This window comes from Peromyscus maniculatus, chromosome 22, assembly GCF_049852395.1.
Source record: "Peromyscus maniculatus bairdii isolate BWxNUB_F1_BW_parent chromosome 22, HU_Pman_BW_mat_3.1, whole genome shotgun sequence".
NCBI classification, from domain to species: Eukaryota; Metazoa; Chordata; class Mammalia; order Rodentia; family Cricetidae; genus Peromyscus; species Peromyscus maniculatus.
In genome coordinates this window covers 34,189,501-34,211,080 of record NC_134873.1, presented here as the reverse complement: position 1 = coordinate 34,211,080, position 21,580 = coordinate 34,189,501, and the positions used below count along the sequence as shown (strand labels likewise).

The following is a 21,580-nucleotide window of genomic DNA, read 5'->3' as shown; positions in this document are numbered from 1 at the left end:
GTTAAACAAATGCACCATAAACGAAAGTAACACGCCTTAAAATAATATTTTACTACAATAAACTCAGGGTGTATGGATATGCTCTATATGAACACACCCTCAGGGTTGGAGAGGTCCATAGTCATAGTGTCCTCTTGTACCCCCAAATGCTTAGAAACCCCGAGATCCTCTTGTGCTATCGGCTTTGGCTACATTAGGGCACGTGTTTAACTCATCTCAAAGCCTCCACTTCATCCACCTAAAAGTCTCTTTATCTGTGTCAATGAGTCCTTTATACCAATGGGAAATATACTTAGTGCAGAGTAAGTTAATTGTAGCCATTGACTGCCCTGGAAAGCTGCTGGTCCATTCTTGCTGCCGCCCATTCCCTGCCCTGAACGCAGTTTGGTAGCCCTTATTCCTGAGTGATTCCAGAGTCGTGTGGCTACTTCCCCCTCCCCCAGCCACTCCCCCCTTTTCCTTGGGCTCTGCTTCTGGGATCGGGGCTCCCCATGTGTCTACCCTGTTCCCACACCACTGGTCCTTGTATCTTACCTGTCTTGTGTGTTTGCAGTTTGTGCTGGTTCCTTTTGCGTCCCAGATACTTTCTCTCTCAAGGGTACCTGGTGTCGCATCCAGTTAGCAGCTGGCCCTGACTGAAGTTTGCACACAGGCACCCAGTGAGTCTTGGCTGACTGAACGTGAGGAAAAGTGTAAATGTGTAAACTGATCTGACACCAACTGCAGAACATGGTGGCATCATGGGAGTCTTCTTAGAGCAGTGGTTCTCAACTTGTGGGTCATGACCCCTTCGGGGGTTGCATATCAGATATCCTGCATATCAGATATTTACATTGCAATTCAAAACAGTAGCAAACTTATAGTTATGAAGTAACAACTGTGGTGATACTGTGTCCCCCAATATATTGTGTACCCTAATAAACTTATCTGGGGTCAGAGAACAGAACAGCCACTAGATAGACATAGAAGCCAGACAATGGTGGCACACACCCTTAATCCTATCACTCTGGAGGCAGAGATCCATCTGGATCTCTGTGACTTTAAGGCCACACTGGAAACAGCCAGGCATGGTGACACACACCCTTAATCCCAGGACTTCAGATCTCATGTCTTGCTTGGGAAAGACACATGCCTTTAATCCCAGGAAGTGATGGCAGAAAGCAGAAAGGTATATAAGGTGTGAGGACCAGGAACTAGAGGCTTTTAGGCTTTTAAGCTTTTAGGCTGTTAGCAGCAGTTCAGCTGAGAGCCACTCAGGACTTAGAGGCTTCCAGCTTGAGGAAACAGGATTGACTGAGAAGTTGGCGAAGTGAGATTAGCTGTGACTTGTTATATCTCTCTGATCTTTCAGAATTTACCTCAATACCTGGCTCCCAAGTTTTTTCTATTAATAAGACCATCTAGGGTTTGTGTTATAAGCAACCAAATAATTTTATGTTTGGGAGTCATCACAACAAGAGGAATGGTATTGAAGGGTCACAGCCTTAGGAGGGTTGAGAACCATTGTCTTAGAGTGATGAAGCCACGTTGGACATGAGACATCACAGGCAAGAAGGAAGACATCTGTATGATCCCTCCTCATCTCATCCTTCCATGGACTGGGATTGTCAACCCCTTCGCACACACGTGCAGACTGAAGTCCACACGGGTTAAGGACTGTTTATGGTACTGTTTATGGGTGATAGTTTGGAAACATTAGTTCTGTCCTAACCCAAAGCACACAGGCTTCCGCCCCAATGCTAAGCTCTCTCTTCCTCCTGATTGGACTGTGTGATGGTCAATCTTTGTAACTGGACAGGATCTGGAGCCACCCAGGAGACACACCTCTGGGTGTGGCTTTGAGGGTGTTTCCAGTGAGGTTTTGATTACAGAGACCGAAGTCCCAAATCAGGTCAGAAGATCTGTGGTTAGAAATCCCCTCAGGTGTCTGTGAATCTTTCTGGGATGCTGGGGCTACTGTTTGCTGACAGTGGTATCTTATTTCTTTCCTGCACATGTCTTTGTCATTGTGTGCACAGCGCTAAGGGGTGAGAGGATATAGCCCTTGTTCTCTGCTCTCACTTGGGGGATGCAGGTCTTCCTGTCTGACTGCCTCATTCACAGTGGGATTTAGATGAGGAAGGAGACGTGCCATACCTCTGCATCAGTGTTCATCTTAAGATGAGAAGCGGCGACTGTTCAGATGGCTAGAGGTTGTTTTAATGGGATGCTATTCAGCTCCAAGCTTGGCAAGCATGAGTTTGGAAAGCAGACTACTAGGATCACAAAGCACATATTGAAGTGTCATGGGTACCAAGTGCTTAAAATCAAGTGGCAAGGGCTGGAAGTGAGAATTAAGATCTCCAGATGCAGGAATGTGTTTGTGCAAACAACAGGCAATCTCGGGGGGGTGGGGGGTGGGGTGGGGGGGTGGGATGGATCTTTAGACAGGTGTTGACCTGAGAGCTTGAAGGTCCACCCTTTTCCCCTCCTCATAGTCCTCTTGGATGCCTGGCTCAGCATGGATGATCAAACAGCCAGCCTGGCTAATGCAGCGTAACCACTGTGCAACAGGCAAACCCAGGTGGGCAGGGGACACCAGCCATAGGTGGCTTGGGGTGTGACAGAGGAAATCCTGCAGTGTGGGGAGCGAGTGTCACTGACGGTCTACTGTACCCATTTGACTCCTGTAAGTGAGCCTGACTGCCAAGCATACACTCACTGTCCAGAGCTGAACGTTCTAGAAGATGGGCTTGTGTAAGAAGCACACGGGGCTGAAGGTGTGGCTGGTAGCCCAGTGGGGAAACAGCATGCCTTATGAGGGCAAGAAGGGCCTCGGAGATGGGCTTCATGGGGTCCTTCCTCTCAGATGTTTCTCCACCACAAACTGGGGAAGAGTCAGATCCAAGCAGCTGACTACCTTAACCAAAGCCGCTCTTCTGTGGTGGCTAAACTTGACCCTTCTAGAAGGCACTCTTATCAAATGCACCGCAGAGGGTTGGAGGGAAGGATGCGGGTGTGTGTATGGTCCTTTTCCAATTCTGAGGATGAGCACCAGATTGTAAAATTACCCCACACAGACCTGAGGTGGGGACCCCTGGATGAACCTCCCCAGAGGACCTTCTCTCCATCCACAGTCATTTGCTGTCCCCTCCCCAACCATCCTGGTCCCATTATAACCGGGAGGTGCGATTGATTCTCAACTGTGTTTCTGTGGAAGCCACAGGAAGGAAGTCTTGAGTGTGCACGTTTCTCGTTTCAGACTGTTCTGCGATGACCACAGCGAGGTACCGGCCTACCTGGGACCTGGCCCTCGACCCGCTGGTGTCCTGCAAGCTGTGCCTCGGGGAGTACCCAGCGGAGCAGATGACAACCATCGCCCAGTGCCAGTGTATCTTCTGTACCCTGGTTGGTCTCTCGGCTCAAGTAACGCGTTCAAGGAGGTTGTTGCTCTCACGCCCAGACACCCCAGGCCACACTGGGCACTAAATTTTTGTGGGAGCCTAAGTGTCTATTCAGACTCACACATAGGAGAGGAATTCTTCAGGCAGGTGGCCAGAGAGGAAGCTTTGTGTGACCATTGCTTGTGGTGTGGCGCCCAAGACGTCACTTCACCAGGATTGTAGAAACGGGCGGCGCAGCTAAAAACGCACAACACGGCACACGGTCTTCTTGTTAGACAACAGGCTTTTCCAAACCTCCTTTTCAGTTTAAATGACAAGTATGCACTTGACATGGTGGCAAGGCTAACCTGAGGGTCGTGTGCGGCTATAACATGTGACCACTAGTGCCATCTTTCCCCACAGAATGCTGAATGACAGTGTCTACAGCTTGAGGTCAATTTTCTTATAATTTCTTGGGCTCAAATGATCTGTTCTCAACAGGAATATAGAGACTCCTTAACGCAAGAGGTTTGGGTTTGGGTCTAATTCAGACATGGTTTTTTCTTTTCTATTTTGTTTCTGACCATATATGTGTATGTTTATCTGCTCTGTGTGTGTGTGTGTGTGTGTGTGTGTGTGTGTGTGTGTGTGTGTGTGTGTGTGTGTGTATGCTGCATATAGGCCAGAAGAGATCATCAGATCCCTATAGCTGGAGTTATGGGCTGTTTAAGCCCCTTGATGTAGGCTCTGGGAATCAAACCTGGGTCCTCTGGAAGAGGAGCATGTGCTCTTAACTGCTGAACCATCTCTCTAGCCCCAAACTTAGAATTTTTATCCATCATAAAAGAAACAACAAAAACTTAGCAGGAAACAAAAAGAGTAGTTTAAAAATGAAGAAAACGTTGTTGACTTGGTTTTTCTGATTTTTTTTTTCTTGGTGCTTAAAGAATAGGAGTGGAGGAAACATTAATAGAGCAGGTCGGACAAGGCGTGTTGACCAGGAGCTGCAGGTGCGATTGTGTGACCTGACTCCGATGTGTAGAGTGTCGGGATGGGTTAGAGTGCTGTGCTGAGTGTGAAGCTGTGCTCTTCCAGCCTGAGCGTTCTCACCAGGGTGAAAGGCAAAGCACAGTAGCATCCGCAAGGCTCTGTATGATAGGAGCTTCATCGATCCCTTTACGGTGCTCGCGTGAAGGGCTGGGGAGAAGGCTCAGGATGCACAGGGGCTGGGCATGCAAGCCTGAAAACCCGAGTTCAGATCACCCGAGCTCACATACAACCAAAACCACAGCATGAGCGTCTGTAAGCTAAGATGGGAGGTGGGAGCAGGAGGGGTCTCTGGAAACTCCTGGGTCGCCTGCCCTGGCTTACACAGAGGAAAGAAAAGCAGTGAAGACACCCTGTCTGAAGCGACGTGGAAGGTGAGGACCTACGACATCCGAGGTTGTCCTCTGTACACACCCACATTCACACACATGAATGCACCTGCTGTGTGCGTGCACACACACACACACACACACACACACACACACACACATGCACACACACGGGACATCAGACATCAAGTCGGGCACCTTAAGTGTGCCGTTTGTGTTTGTCAGTTACATATTACTACAGCTGGATGGCAAAATAAAGTACTACAGTGCCTTTAAAAAGTATGGAAGTAGGGCGAGAACCCTCTATAGACTGTTCTTTGAAAAGCCCCATCGCTTCTGAACTTGACTGTCATTCTGGCTGCAGAGTGTGGGCAGCTAGCTTGCCTGTGGCGTTGAGATGAGAACATGGCTGGAAGTCTTTCCTACCTCCCTGCCTGGGTGTCTTCACTGTCCTGCCCATGGCCTGCATCCTCTGTCTCATTTATACCTTCAGATCGAGAAGCCTGAGCCTTAATTAACCCCACGTCTCAGTCCCAGTAGGTTCTAGCCTGCCTCTCGGAAGCAGAAGAGACTTTCTGGTTCATTATGTATCCCCTCAGCCCCTAGCTTAGTGCAGGACTCATAATAGCTAATCAATAAAGGCTCAGGACATGAACCAAAGTGATTTGGTCTCTCTCCCAGCTCACATTCAAAGACACGTGCCTCATGAAAGCCCCGGGAAAAGCTAGCATCAACCTGCTGGAAAGGAAATTGCTTCTGATGCTTTCAGGAGGTGGGGCAGAGCAGCCGGGGGAACGAACGGGAGACTAGAAGATGACGGAGTGGTTCCTCCCCGTCTGGTTAACTCGGGGCTCAGATCTCAGCCAGTGGATGAGCTCGGACGGGAGCTTGTCAAGTTGTGCCGAAAAGTTGGCGTTCTGCAGGGTGCCTTCCAATTGCCCGAAGGGACGTTTCTATGGCTCCCACCAGTCCCCCCAAGCCCCTCTGCCGTCAGGGCTTTGGGGCACACCTGCCTGCTTCTCTCCAGTCACCTGGAGCCATCAGAGCCCCTGCGTGGTCTTTCCTCTGGAAAGACTCGTCTCCCCCCCCCCCCCCCCCCCCCCCCCCCCGTGCCGAGACTTTCCTTTCATTCTTGTTTTTGTTTCCGTGTCTAGAGAATTCTTATAAAATAAACAAACAGCTCTAACTCACGCCCAGGGCTTCATTTAAGTCGAGGAATGTAAGAAACAGCCATTGTTTTCCTCAAAGACGCCAGGCCAGAAGTACCAAGGAGCAGTGTAATTTTATGGCAGTTGTGATTTTCTTTTCCCCCTCCATAGCCATTTTCCAAAACTGAGAATGTTGGAGACAGGCGTCCGGTCTGTATCTTCTCTGTAGCTCTGGGGTGTGATGTAATCGGGACACCTGTATGTTGGCTGAGCAGGGTAAGCGGTGTCAACTTGCCAGGTCAGTTACACATCATCTCCTCTGCTGGGGTCACAGGGGTCACAGCAGTGTGAATGAAGCCATCGAGGAGCTAGGACCCCTAATCAGACAGCCAGGAAAGCAGTACAGTTCTGTCACACTGAAGGAAGGCACCCTGCTTCAAGGCAGACCTGCACGGGGAATAGTAATGTTGGATCCGGAGGAGGAAGATGTTTTTCCCACAAGACCCTCTTGATGGCGTGGGTCAGGCTGACAGCTGTGGCTGGCCGTTGTGTGGGGCCTGGGAGTCTCTGCAGAAGGAGTGCCTAGCTGTAGGGTGATGAGTGTGTGCTCCACCACCAATTGGTTCTTTGCTGGTAATTAGGAACCTGGCAAGGTTTCAGACTACCAGTCTTCTCGGGTCTTCGTATCCGGGAATGTGCATTGTCTCTGAGCACCGAGATTCAGGAGCTTTGTCTCTTTTCTGTCACTGACAGCTCCTTCCTGTCCCAACCTGGGTCTCTTTGTGGTGTCTGCTGCTCATGTCTGTGATTTATACCAGGACTGGGCCTTTTTACCTTCATCTCAGTAGGGTTTATAAACAAATGTGGTGGCTTGAAGGGTCATTTCATAGCCACATGTCCCTAGATGAAGAGGAGGAGAAATGTTGCCAGTAACTGAACCAGAAGAACAATTCTTTCCCAGGAAGGGCATTGCTATAATATTTTGAATTCAGGACTACTAAAATGAGACCTCTGTTTTGCTGGGACCATAAATGCTGGTCACCTGAAGCTGAATAATCAGCAGTGATGAAGAAGAGACCAGAATCATTTAGTAGAATCTTATGGAAGTGTTTCCTCAGGGTCAGCACACAGAAGTTGTGGTCTAGTAGCAGCCAAGACTGTACCTTGTACTAGAAGCCAAACTTGGAAATGTGTAAGACTCTTCCTGTCTGATACTGGTTTTGGAAACATGAAGGGGTCGTGGGGGAATGCTGAGGTTTGTCACTATGAGAGGCCATTGGTGGAGGTACAGCCTCCGTTGCAATATAAGCCCAAGGATTGAAGGGGTCATCGAGAAAAGTTGAGGCTTGACATGGTTCAGTTCCCCTCAGACAGCCTATGAGAGGCTACAGGCAAAGTTCAGCCTAGTTATTGTGGATTGTGGAGACCCAAGCATTTTGGAGATGCCAGCACCTTGTCATAATAACCAAGGACAGCAACAGCTGTGGAGGAGATCTAGCGCCTAGGAGACAAGCTCTGGATGGCAGATCCAGAGAAGTGGAGCTCTCCAAGCCCTTTGGAGCCCAGAAGATCAGGAGTGGGTCTCACACATTAAACACTGAGCTCTTTACATTGTTGGACCTTGGTTTTGCTTTGGATTGATTGTGACTTTGGCCTGATTTTTCTCTCTCGGTGTAAGAATGCACTTGGATTAGATTAGAGAGGCTTGGACATAAAAAAAAAAAAAAAGACTTTGGATATTGTAAAAGAGACTGAACTCATAAAGTGTTTGCATTTTTAAAGACTGGGACTTTTAAAAATGGGAATGTTTTATCTCATGATAATAACATGTGATCATGGGGATTAGCAAGAAAGGAAAGTTTACAGCTTAATCGGTGATGTGTTTGTGTGTCAAGTTGACAAGGAGTCAATTGTGCTGGTCGGTTTTTGTCAACTTGACACAAACCTAGACGTATCTTGGAAGAAGGAACTTGGAGGAAATGAAAAATTGAGAACATTCCTCTATAAGGCTGGCCTGTAGGCAAGTCCAGGGAATACTGTCTTAATGATTGACGTGGGAGAGCCCGGCCCCCTGGGAGGGGTGCTGCCCCTGGGCCTGCTGGGTGGTCTGAGAAAGCAGGCTGAGCAAGCCGCAAGGAGCAAGCCAGTAAGCAGCGCTCTCCTGTGGCCTCTGCTTCAGCTCCTGCCTCCAGGTTCCTTCCTGGAGTTCCTGTCCCAGTTTCCCTCAGTGATGGAAGGGCCCTGAGTGTTGTAAGCAGAAATAAATCCTTTCCTCCCCAAAGTTGCTTTCGGCCCTGGTGTTTTATCATAGTAATAGAACACTGACTAGGACAGGGCATGCTGAAGGCCTTCCTGTGTCCCTTCTCCGTTCTGCTCCTAAAAGCCTGTGGCATGGACAGATTTCCTCGTCTGGTATAAAGGACCAACAGATGGGGAGGTTATAACGGGCTGTCAGGAGTGTTGCTCAGTATGCCCTGATTTCCGAGCCTGTGCTTCCTGTCAGCATCATCAACTTTATTTTTACATGGGACACTGATGAACTGAAATGGCAAAAGTGAATACAAACACACACACACACGCACACGCACACGCACGCACGCATGCACACACACACACACATACACGCACACGCACACAGACACACACACACACACACACGCACACAGACACACACACGCGCGCACACACGCGCACACGCGCACACACACACACACACACGCGCACACACACACACACACACGCACACACGCACACGCACGCACGCACGCGCACACACACGCACATTCTCTAAGTGATGCCCTGGCAGCCATGCTGTGCTGGGTCCCCCTGGAGTCCGTGTTTTGTCCTGACAACTTCTGCTATGCAGAGCACACAGCCCATAATCCTGGCTGAAGCAGGGCAGTTTATTGAGTGTCCTTAGTGTCCTCAGTTCCTTCCTTGAGTCTTCACTCATTGCCTTGGGGTGCTTTTGTACGGCCTTCCAAGTTGCTGTGTCTGTGTCCTAATATATAATGTGACGGTCACCACAAGCTTGGGGACAAGGTTCTTGGTGCAAGAAGAAATGGCAGCTCCTGTCCTGGCAGCAGAGCGCCACATGGCCCCTTCTATTGACTAATCACTGTATAGTACACTTGCCACCAGAACCTGAACATCTAATATATATAATAATATATAGGTATGCCCTCTACCTATAGATTAGAAGACGAAGAGGGACAGTCCCTGAAGCTCTCATGTCTGGTGTCCACCGCGGCCCCCAAGGAGAGCTGGGTTCCTCTGAGACAGATCCTCCTTCTAGCCCTTGCTTTTCTGAACTTGACTATGGAGACTTTGCCTCTACCTCCTAGTCCTCATTTGTGCCCGTAGGATCTGGCCGTTACCCAATGACGTCTCCACAGATCTCCTCTGCCCTGGAGATTCTCCTTCCCTCTTCCCATCCTTGCTACCAGCCTATCCAGTGACATCTGTGGTAGACAGTTGCCCTGTTAAACAGAGCTGAGTGGCATGTTCCAGAGAGGAATGCAGTCTCTCTCCATATCTTATGATGGTCTTTAAGAACATGTTACCCCCCCCCCCCATATCACTTTTCCAAAAAATGGAGCAAGGAACTTAGGGCTGCTCTGTAGGCATTTTCTCATCCACTGTGGGTCAAACTCGTACGGCCCACAAGCCCAGGTACCTTCTGACCTGAGAAGGGAGCCAAGGTTACCTTCCTCCTTCCTGCTTTGGGGACAAGTCTGGCCCCTTGTGTTCTTCCAAGAAGCCTGTCTATGACATGTATAAATAGATCCACCCCATATCCAGTGTTGAGAAGACGCTCCAAACAGTGTGCTCTGTAGTCCCCCAGCCCATTGGCATGATGTAACAAATATAAAACTCCAGGTTTCAGTATTTGGTGGAATGATTGTCCATTGTGTAAAAAATCATGTCTCCCTTGGGGAGCCTGAACAAACAGAGTTGAAGCCTCAGTGTTACCAGTCTGAGAAATAACGTGTGATCATGTGTCATGTGGTGAAATGCTCAGACTTCCAGTCTCACCACACAGCCTGTTACCCCCCCACACACACACACACAGGATTTGTTACCATTCCACAGGCATAGAGGGTTCCTCTGGCCTCAGCCCCTCCCTCAGGTCCCAGCATACTTCCCTATTAAAAAACCTGTCTGCGTTGAGCTGACCTTGAACCCCAGATGGGGACAGATCAGCACCTGTTCCAGCCAACCCTCAGTCCATACCTTCACTGGGTACTCATAGTTCAGGCCCTTTGTGGACCCTAAAAGGTCTTCTCAGTGGCACCCACAGTCATAATCTTCTGTGAGCAGCCTGGAAGGGTGTCTTAATTCACTCTTCACTGGATACCTGCAGCTACAGGACCCAGATATCCCATTCCCTGGACATCAGAGAAGTCATGGCTCCTGTATAGAGCCTAGAAGGGAAACAGAGGGATGCAGATGCTACCACCTCTCACACTACCTTGTGTGTGTGAGAGTGAGATGTCCTCTGATGCTGGACAGGGGCACTGGGTGCTGGATGCTCCTCAGACACCAAGTTGGTCATGCCATGACCAGGATGGCCACTCTATTTTGGACTAGTGAGCTGAGTGAGGCTGGGAGGTAGGAGTTTTTGTTTTAGTAATTGAAACATTTTAAAAAGTAAAGCGGAAGATAAGGAGTTATAGGAGACAAACAGGTAACTATTTATGAAGTGTCTCCATGGTGACAGGCGATACCTGCCCTTCTAACAGGGAGGTTATCATCACAGATCCAGCGATGGATGGAACAGGCACAGAATAACCAGACACTGGCAGCAGACACGCTTGTTAAGTACCCTTGTGCAGTTGAGAGAACTCTTCTTAGAAGCCTTGGGAAGGTACCAGGGAGGTTAGTATCTGTTGTTTTTAACAAAATCTAAATGTTGTTTTTAACTAAATCTCAGTCGTCCGATTTTACCAGTAAAGACTCAGGAGCCAGATGCTGGGGTGAAAACCTGCTAGCTCAGAGAGGCGGAGAAAGCAGCCTGCTGGCCTTCCCCTCCTGCTGTCATCTCAGAAGGAGACTTCTCCCGTCCCATCTGAAACAAAGACTCCAACCGGAGGTCTCTCCCTTCTCCTTCCTGGGCATTTCTCTGTCCATCTTCCTAACTCCCTCTTACTCTCTGGGTTTTTCCTCCTGTCAACTGGCTGCTTGCTCTGCCACTAGACCCGTGGTTGACTTTATTTAATCCTGTTTACAATATTCAAGCAGAAAGCTCTTGTGTGGTTAAGTGTGTGAGGGCTGAGCCACATCACAACTATAGGAACAGATTTTTTCAATAAATACTGCGATCTTGGGGTTCACAGTGTGGTCAGGCACCCCGGTGCAGCCAGTGGTGATGCACACTTGACCAGTGAGTGGTAGAACTGGGCTCCAGAGAATGCAAACTACATTTCCTTTGGAGACACGGTGTCCCTGTTTTGGCAGGAGCACAGACTAATAAGAGAGGAGCAGTTTCCTTCTTATTTTTAAACAGGTAAAAAGTCTGGATTTTATTTTTCTTTCATTAATTTTCAGAGACGTTTCTATTTTGGAAGCTTTCTGAGTGACACCAGGGCCTGTGGTCTTGGGGACTGCTCTTGCCGGAAGAGACGTGTGGGCAGTTTGCAGTAGGTCCAGGGCCATCTGAGGTTCTCATGAAACTGCCTTAAGAATGTTGTGCTGTTCAACCATCTCCTGATGTGCACAGTGCCAGTCTCGGGCTCTGCAGCTTGGCTCTCTGCAGGCCGGTGTGGGCAGCTTGCTGCAGGCTCAGGTTACCAAGCCTTCTGCAGAGACACAGCATGTTGGTGGCTAGGTTCTGGCTCAACTGCTAGCTAGCTCCAGAAACTCTGGGAGAGTGCTGACGTCCAGCCATCACCTGGGGCGTGTGTCTCCGCAGCTCGCATGCTGGAGAATGACATTTCCCATGTCTGCCAAGCTTAACCCACACCCTGCGGTGGAAGGCTCCCAGATGACGACGGTTTTAGCCATTCTGACAAGACTGGTTCATGGGTGAGCCAGGATCCAAACCCAATGGTGATTCCAAGGTTCTTGCTCCTGATATGGTATTCTTGGGGCACACTGCTTTTGTCTGCATCTACCCCCGAGTGGTCTTTGTAAACGGTGGTTTGTGATTAACCCAGGCCACCCGGGTACAAGCGAGCCACAGTGGGTACAAGGGAGCCACCATGTCTGGAGTCTTGTCATTGCAGTGGTAGTAGCCAGGCAGGCCTTCAGAGTCAAAGCATTCACGGTTGACTAACTGGAGTTCCAGGCCAGTTTCTGTGGCCCGCTGTTCCTTGGCAGGAAGCTTCTGATGGAGTGGGAGTGTCCTGGCCAATCTGCAGAGCTGTCTGTCTTTTCAACTCTTTCAAAGAGTTGGAAGCCACAGTGGAAAGTGTAATGCCTGGAGCATTCTGTGGCCCCGTTCCTTCTCTCCACTCCTTTCCATAGTCCATGCTGCTTTCCTGAAGTTCCTTTTGTCTCCCAAGCCTTCACTGACACCCGGTGACACTGTACCCTGATGTCTTGGTTTGCTTTCTGTTGCTGCGATAAACACCATGACGGGAAGAAGAAGGGATTTATTTCGTCTTGCAGGTTACACTCCATCTTTGAGGGAACTCTGTTAGGGCAAGAATTGAAGCAGAGGCTTTGGAGGAAGGCTGCTCACTGGCTCATGCTACCTTTCTCACACAGCTCAGGCCCACCTGCCTAGTGAGGGCAACACCCACATTGGGTAATGCCTTCCTCAATCCCTTGGAAATCAAGACAGTCCCTCATAGACATGGCCCTGGGGCGATCCGATCGAAGCCGTTTTCCAGTTGAGGTTAGCTCTTCCCAAGTGACAAGGTTTGTGTAAAGTTGACAATAAAAACTACACTTTGCCTCTGTGTGTGTTCAGATGTCAGTTTAGTGGATATAGTCTTTGTTCTATGAAAATTTTTTGATGTAGCAGAGATGCTTCAAAAATGATTGCTTGTGCTATGAGAGCCTCTGTGTGTTTGTGTGTGTGATGGTGTGTGTGTTATAGTGTGTATGTGTGGGGTGTGTGTGTGTGTATGTGTGTGTATGTGTGTGTGTGTTATAGTGTGTGGTGTATGTGTGTGGGGGTGTGTATGTGTGGTGTGTGTGTGTGTGTGTGTGTGTGTGTGTGTGTTGATTCTTTGAAATAGTGTTTTGCTATATAATAACAGGAACTCACTGTGTAGCCAGGATGACATTGAACTCATTATCATCTTGCCTCATCCACTAAAGTACTGGGATTACAGGACTGAGTCACCAGACCCAGTGTAAGGAGTTAATTAATGAAGATAAAGAGGGGGAGATCAGACAGAAAACCTGGAACCAACCTTGGAGTGAGGCACATGTGCCCTCGGGGCTCAGTGCTTATGTTTGTAGCAAATGGCCTTGGGGGTGATTAACTCCCAAACCCCCACTTTCACTGTGGTAGGGGTAGCACCCCCCACGGTTTGGGTTTTAGGACTATTTATTGATCTAACAGGCAAAACAACAGTCTGGTATTTGGAAGGCATTTGATTAAAGAAAGATGATACATATATCAGAAACTGCCTCAGTTCCTGTCCGGGGCATGTCTATTTATTGTAACAGAAGTTTCCCTGGTTTTCTGATTCGTGTGTGTGTGCATGTACTCATTTTAAGACATCTTTTTGCCATTAGATTGGAAAACAAGGCTTGTGAGTCATGACCCACTTAGTGTCTGGAAGAGGGCCGCGGCTGGTTTCGTTGGATGCAGGAGCAGCCACGCTGTAGTAAACAAATCAGTATTCCCATGACCTAATCACAGTGTGTGCTGCTCAGAGATACAATCCGTCGGTCTGCTGAGCTTGCTCCTGGGGCTGCTGCCACCCGGGCGTGACTCACATAAGCGAGCCTTTGACCAGTGTGGTTGTGAGACGTCCCGAGGGCACACATCTCATACCTGGTTTAATTGTTGTGTTTCCCTGTTTAGAGAGAATGAGGCTGGGTCATTATATTGGACTCCAGCCAAAGTTGTCCGAGTTTTCTGAGTTCGGTTGGTTTAAGACGTTCCAGGATCCTCCAGATTAGATACATGTAATTATAGACAGTAAGCACTGATCTTGTTGCTAAGGAGTTGGGCTTTTTTACGCCTGTGACTGTGAAAAGGCTTACCACACAGGCGGACAAATGAGGCAACAGCCCCTGCCTACTTAGCTGCTATACCAAGATTTGTGCCAGGCATTGTGATATTCTTTCTTTCTTTATTTTTTTCTGTCAAGAAAGCCTAGTAAGGCAGGCATTCCAATTTTATTATCTAGGGAACCAGGGGCCAAAAGTATCAAGGATGCACCCGCCATGGCCTCAGCGGAGGGATCAAGATTGCCTGAGTCTGTCTTGACCCCAAAGACTACAGGGCATACTCCCTTTTCACATTGCCACCGTGGACCAGGCAGAGCACTTCCATGCCTGCCACACATAGAATAGACCTTCACCACCCAGCCAAGTGTCACCTCATAGCAGGTCAGCAGTGCTGTGTAGGTTGGGGCTGGGGCAGCACTGTGGCCCTGACAGGACTTGGTGATACCCCTGTATTTACCTGGTTACCTGCCCTCTCTTGTCTTGGGAAGGCCTCCCCTGGATGACAGTGAGTTTGTTTCTGATAAACCCCACCATCCTGTGCCTCCAACAGAACTCCAAAGCCTCTCTCATCCACAGGTAGATGTAGGTGGGCCGTGTGCAGAGCCAGAGTCCTCATCCAAGCCCTGGCCAGTGCATGAAGCTGAGGCTGACTGACAAGGGCCTCTGCTTAGAGCGGTGGTTCTCAACCTTCCTGATGGTGCAATCCTTTAAACACGGCTCCTCATGTTGTGGTGTCCCCCAACCTGAAATTATTTCCATTGCTATTTCATAACTGTAGTTTTTCTACTGTTATGAATCACAATGTAAATATCTGATATGTGACCCCCGTGAGAGGGTTGTTTGACCCCCAAAGGGTTCATGATCCACAGGTTGATGAACACTGCCTTAGCACCCAGGGTGATACTTTGCACATGATGCCAAGTCTCTGGAAAAAAGCTTTGAGAATGTCTCCCTCTCTTCCTTCCTCACTTCTTCCTTCCCTTTATCTTACCATCCTCCCTTCCCTTCCCTTCCCTGTCATATTTGGTAATAGCTGTTTTTCTCCCTCTGGCCCTTACAGTCTTTCTGCCTCTTCTTCGCCTATGATCCCTGAGCCTTGTGAGTAGGAGTATGGCATGGCTGCTCCGTTTTCGAGCTGAGCACTTGAATGTCTCTTATCCTGTGCACACTGGCTAGTTGTAGCATCACTCCCTACTGGGGAAGCTTTTCTGATGAAGGTTGAGAGATGCACTTCTCTGTGGGTATGATGGTCAGAACTCAGGGAGCTGTTTAATATGATGTCCACTTAGCAGAAGAGTCATATAGACAGGTTTACCTCTAGGGCCTATGGACCTAGACAGCCACGTGTCATATGCGGTTCACAGAACCAAGTATGAGTTCCATCTTCATGACCAGACTTTAAATCCAATCAGAAAGTGGTTGGTTATTCTGGTAACAGTCATACCACCTTTGTCCCCACAAGGCACATCTTGCCAGGCCGGTAGTTAATGTGGTTCCCAGGGTTAATAGCCGGCCATTAACCGACTCAACACATCACTTTGTCTCCTGTATTTGGGAAGTCCGGGTGTTTACACACTTTTCTTTCTTTCAGTGCCTGAAACAGTATGTTGAGCTCTTGATCAAAGAAGGACTAGAAACTGCAATTAGCTGCCCGGATGCTGCATGCCCTAAAAAGGGCCACCTTCAGGAAAATGAGGCACGTTCAGGGAGGGAACACATGGTTTTGTTGCCTGTGTACGGTGGGCTGTAGCTGGCTTCTCAGGACCCCGTTGTTTTCTGCTTGGCCTCATGTTGGGTTGCATTCTAGCCCTCTGCATATGACCATCCTGACGTCTATTTTTTTTTTTTTTTTGCCTCTTTGCAGATTGAGTGCATGGTTGCAGCTGAAATTATGCAAAGATATAAAAAGCTACAATTTGAAAGAGGTAAGTGGCCTGCTGTGTTAGCCAGTTTTGGATCCTACAACAGAAGGTGGATAACATTTATGGAGCTCTCTTTTGGGAGACATGAGTGTACATCATTGGATGGGAGTGAAAAAGGATTCAACAAGGGCCGGAGCATGGTATAAATTGCACCTCTGAAATAAGGTTGGCTTGGAATCCTCTGAGCCGCTCACAGCCTGGCAGCCTGAGCTTGTGACCTATTTGGCAGCCAGAGGGACTCAGGAGACACTATTTATATACAGAGATTGGGACTTCCTGCTGGCTTACGGAGATCCCTAGTCCATGTTTTTCTTCAGCCGGGTTTGGGTCTAGAGGTGTTGCAAACTCTTAGATCCTCCCTGCATGTAAAAGACCCAACAGTGTGTGAGGAAGTCCTGAAGCTCGGTGCTCCTGCAGGTACCGCTGCCGAGCACTGAATCCACATTCACCCTACTCACGATTCATTACCCCTTGAAGGCTTAGATAGCAGCGCTCATGAGTTAGTGAGCCTTGGGCCTCGGTGAGTATCCCAGGTCTGACATACCACGGTCCACTGTGATCACACCCATGGCAACTGGGTGACCTCCGTGGTTTCTAACTCTAGTGGCGGTCTGGCCACATCTCCAGCTCCGAAAGCCGACTTCCCCCATCCTGTTGGGCCCTTTACGGACCTCTCCTTACAAGCTCCAGTCCTGGTGAAGACAGAGAGATAGATGTGTGGAGCACTGAGACAGGCTGGATGCCTGCCGGGTGAGCCCTTCATCTTTCCTCTCTGGGGCTCTGCAATCATAAGATGGTGTTTGAAAGAACCCACAGACCCCATTTGCTCTGCTGTCAGGGACTTGAGGTCACCGGCAAAGGGCAGATGGGAGACAGTGTGATGCACGCGGCTCCTGCTGTAGGGCCTCTAGGAAGGCACCCAGTGAGTGCTCTGCCCCTGCAGGAAACTGTCTGTGACCACATCCCCTCTCCCTAGACACTGTGAGCCGGTATCACAGGTCTTCTGTTGAGCCAGATCCCAAGGTGATAATGCTTAGGTGGAAACACAAAATGCAGAGCAGGGTGCAGCAGCCGCAGCGGCAGGGTGCGTGTGGATCTGTCAAAGTCTGAGGTTTAAAAAGAAAACAGGAGAAATGCTAGAGGTCACCTCTAGTTGACTTAAAAGTATATATACAAGTATGTGTATATGTACGTGTGTGTGTATTTGCATGGATAACTTCAAACGTCAGTCGAGCTTGGAGAGATGGCGGCAAACACTTCACGGTTCTTGCACAGGTGGTGACTCACGACCAACTCCTACTCCAGTTCCATGGGGTCTGATGCCCTTTTCCGGCCTCCGTGAGCACGCCATGCGTGTGGTTCACATGCATCCATGTAGGCAAACACATATACATTGCATACGTGCACATAAAATTAGATTAAATGAATCTTTTACGAGGTCAGTAAGGATTTTTGATGGCTTCAAAATTTGTTTTCCAGAGTCTGTCTCTTTAGATGGCGTACATCATTCACACTGGGGCAGCTTACCTTAAATCTGATGCTGCCCAGCATTAAAGAGAGAGCTAGGAGTTCTAAAGTTGGTTAATTTGGATTTCTGAGAACCTCAGACTCTTTTGAACTTGTTTTCATGGGATCTTAACAGAAACTGGGAATTGTTTCAGTCACAGGAATATGAACTTTCTATGACATCAAATGTAATTCAAAAGTGCAGCTGGATAGGTTTTTCTACCAAATAATTATAATCTTCCTTTCCCTCCCCAGTACTCTGGCTTCATCTAAAAGATTCTGGCTCTTGTGTCAGAAATGAATCACCTTAACTCAGGTTAGAAAAATACCGACAACTATCACTAGAAAACATCTCAGCAGCCGAACGCTGAGTGGGGTTTAAAAGGATTTGGACTTAATAACACAGATGTGCTGGCCCAGATGGAATGTTAGAAGTGGGACTTAAAACACAGCTGTGTACTCTAGCCAGCACCTTGGACGAACCTGGAGATGTGACCAGAAAGCTAACTTGGACTTGCTTCATTCCTTCAAAGTTTAGTCCATGGGGGACGCCGTAGGAGGAAACTCATTTAGATGATTTTCTAACTTTTTAGTTATAGAGAAGTCAGTCCTACAGTGAGTTGAAGCTTCAAAAGGCTCTTTATTTAGCCCTGGTGTATCTCAACTGATCCGGCAGCCTGGATTTTCCTTTTAGATTCTTGGCCTCTGCCCCTGAAGTCTTTGGCCATCTGGAGGCCAGGGAGGGTTCTGGGGTACTGCCCTTGCTTTCTGGAACCTTCTTTCCCACTGGGATCACCCTGGCACCTGGGTGAGGAAAGGCTCTAGAGAGAGGTTCTCAGAACACACTCTTGTGCATGCCTGCCCTGCAGCATCTGAGTGTGTCTGGAGTCTGTCTGGAGGCTCATGGTATCCCAGCTTGATCCTTTGGTGTATTAAAAGGAAAAAAAAATCTTCGTGTGATTAATCACATGGCCAGGTCCATTTCCAGCTCTGACAAGAACCAGGATTCTCCGTTTGCAGTGTCTTTCCTGCAGGAGCATGCCTAACACCACAGAGGAGGACCAGGACACTAGGTGCATCAGTCAACAGCAGCAGGGAGCACATGAGGGTGTGTGGGGTGCTGGTCCCTCAGAATACTTTCACATACCATCTGTCTTTAAAAAGTAAACTGCCTTTATGGAAAATGGTCAGATATCTTCTAGTAGAGCTCTTGGGTGTCTGCCTCACTGAGGGTCCTTGAGAAACTCACATTAAGCTGGTCTCCTGAAGAGAAGTATGTCCTTGGCAGACTGGAGTTCTGACTGGATTCTTCTGCTCCCCCCAGAAAACATCGCTTGCTTCATGTTAACACCTCTCATGCACATACATGTGTGTGTGTGTGTGTGTGTGTAATATAATAGATATAATATACACTCTGTAAGATGCAGCGTGGACAATGGGTTATTAATAGACGCTGGCGACGGGAAAGCTGAGTGACACTTCTATACGTTCTGAGAGAAGCACATGAGTGCTGTCTGCTCTGAGCTCTGTTACTGATGCCTGCTCGTCTGCACAGCTGGCAGAATCGAGCAGCGGGGAGAACAATGAGAGTATTAATAGATTGCTGCCAGGGGTTGGGGCTGCACTGTTGGCCTCACAGCCCACGGAGGAGGATGCTCTCAGTCTGCTCAGAGGCAGATCACTTCACTTTGCCTGTAGGGAATCTCTCCGAGTGACAATTGGCAGGGTCATCTCATGGCCGTGAGTAAAAGACTCATAGACTTGGAGTCGTTACCATGGAAACCTTCCTTAGGTCTCCCCCTCCATGCCTCAGCCAAACGGGCTGACTGTGATAAAGGTGCGAGGAAGCCTCTCACTGCTGTCAGGGAGTTGTAGCGCGTGGCAGGAAGTATGTGAAGAGAAGCCTGCCCCAACCCTCACTGACGTCTGGGGCTTCCAGAGCACCGGAGGGTCAGCAGGCAGGACATAGGGGTCCCCAGGGTCTGAGACAGGAAGCCTACTCCCAGCAAGGTTCAACTACAGCATGATGTTAAACAGCCAGCCAGAGGCCTGTGTCCATGTCACATGTTCAGCACACTGAGTCCCGTGTCCCCGATGTCATTTGGGGTACATCGTATCTGGTCTGGGGCCAGGCTAGCTCCGCCATCACATGCACAGAGGACTGGTAGGTGAAGTGGAACTTACTGTGTGTTGAAGGCAGGAACTGCTCCCAGAGAGGATCCCGAGGGTTTGGGAGCTGTGGGGGCTCCCTGGGGATTTCCTCCCAGCACATACCTGAGGCCTGTGAGTTTTTGGGGGGAGCTCTCGGCATCCCAAGCCAGCAGGGCAACACTTCTCCATGGCCGCCAGTTCTGTCTCCACACGGGTCCACACGTTCACTGCCCATGCACCTCCTTCAGACAGCAGACAGGGACACCACCCAAGCTGGACAGTAGCCGCTGTTCATTCTCTCAGTTCCAGGGGCATCTCAGAGGTTTTGCAGTATTGTCATGGAGTCCAGGCGGTGTGTAATGCAGGCTCTCAGTCCTGGAGTTCCTCGGGGGTCACAAGCACCGTCTCTGGCCCTTGCTCTCATATCAACAAGATCCTTTTATACTTTTGATGAACTTACCTTCATATATCAGGCAAGGAGTTGCCTTGGACTAAAGAGTCAGCCAGCCGTGGCTAGTGGACCATCTCTGACCCCCAGCTGCTCTGATTGATGTTTCCTCAGAACCTTCATTTATGGGTGGTAGTCTGCTCTTAACCCCAATAGCAAACCAAGTAGATGTTACAGGAACCCCCAAATCACATGGTCCCTAGGAACATAAATAATCCCCACCCTGCCCTTTACAGAGGTTGGCCGGCCTCTGATACAGTGGGTAAGGTCATTATTGAACTTATACCTGACAGACTTGCTCCTTCAGCACTGAACAGAGTGTCCCCTCTTATTGAGGGACCTGGAACCCATAGAAAGGCACACAAGTGTATGAGGTCAGGACTCTGCAGTTTCAGACCTTGTCACTGAGGGTTTATTTGCCTCACAGTGGGGAGTTCTGTAAGCCCATCATGGTGGGGAAGGCGTGGTGGCAGGGACATGAGGTGGCTGGTCCCATTTCATCTGCAGTCAGGAAGCAGAAAGAAATGAATGCTGGTTCTTAGCTCGATGGCTCCTTTTTATTCAGTCCAGGACCCCAGTGCATGGGGATGGTGCTCCCTACAGTCAGAAGGAGTCTTCTCATTTCAGTTATAGAAATTTAGAAGCTGCCTCATAGACACGTTCAGAGGCTTGTGTGCTAGGTGATCAAGACTCCTGTCAAGTTGACAGTCAGTGCTAATCATCTCAGCCTTCTGCACTCTCAGTGGGCTGGGTGTCCCATGGAGTACAGTTCCTGTCCTTTGTGATGAGCCACAACCATGTCTGGCTACCTGGGGTAGGGCCCAGACGTTTGCAAACAAGCACTCTTTGCCTTGCACATTAGCAAACACCTTTTATACGGTTCCTCATCACAATTCAGTGTTCCCCAGATTGCCTCTCAAGATCAGCCCGACTGCAGAGCTGAGGGCCAGTGGCCCACGCAGCCCTGTGGAGATGGTCCTGTAATGGGCCATCTGGCCTGCCATGGTCCCTGTTAGAATGTTAGCCTCCTGTTGGTGTCTCCTACCACAGCTGATGAAAGTTCAAAGTCCACTAGAGAGGAAGTAAGTGAGATGCCAGGCCGGCTCACTATGGAGGCCAGCTAGGGACGAGTTATAAATGCAGGTTTGGGGTCAGGATGAGAAGGAAGGAATGCCACCATATCCTGTTTATAAACTAAACTTCCTGACCAATCCCATTAAGAAAGGCTTTGCAGTAGCTTGGGCTTAATATGCAGGAAATGCAAGCTACTAGTTTTACCCCGGTTTGGACTTGGCAAGAGAATCTGTCTTGGGCCTGTGAATCACCCTATTAGAAGACTAATTTATGAACAAAAGAAGGCACCCAGTTCTGGAAATGCCAAAGCAAAGATCATGGTTTTGTATGCCGCCTTGAACAGGTAGAACAGGCAGTAAGACTAAGGCAGCCTCTTCCTTCCCCGCTTCCTTTTCACTGTGCAACAAAAAGTTTGCGAGTGTGGGAGCCTGGCACTGGGTGGGTGTTGAGGTTTCAAGACAAG

At 49.0% G+C, this 21,580-nt stretch overlaps 1 protein-coding gene across 8 annotated transcripts in view; it reads left to right on the top strand.

The window, feature by feature from the left end:
* Rnf144a (ring finger protein 144A) overlaps positions 1 to 21,580 on the top strand; it is a 117,850-nt gene that overhangs the window by 76,577 nt on the left and 19,693 nt on the right. For all 8 annotated transcript variants that reach the window (XM_076559267.1, XM_076559262.1, XM_076559266.1 and 5 more), the window contains 3 exons: positions 3,242 to 3,387; positions 15,608 to 15,712; positions 15,881 to 15,941. In XM_076559267.1, coding sequence (XP_076415382.1) covers positions 3,253 to 3,387; positions 15,608 to 15,712; positions 15,881 to 15,941 — 301 coding nt within the window. In that variant the 5' untranslated portion in view covers positions 3,242 to 3,252. The remainder of the gene's footprint in view (positions 1 to 3,241; positions 3,388 to 15,607; positions 15,713 to 15,880; positions 15,942 to 21,580) is intronic.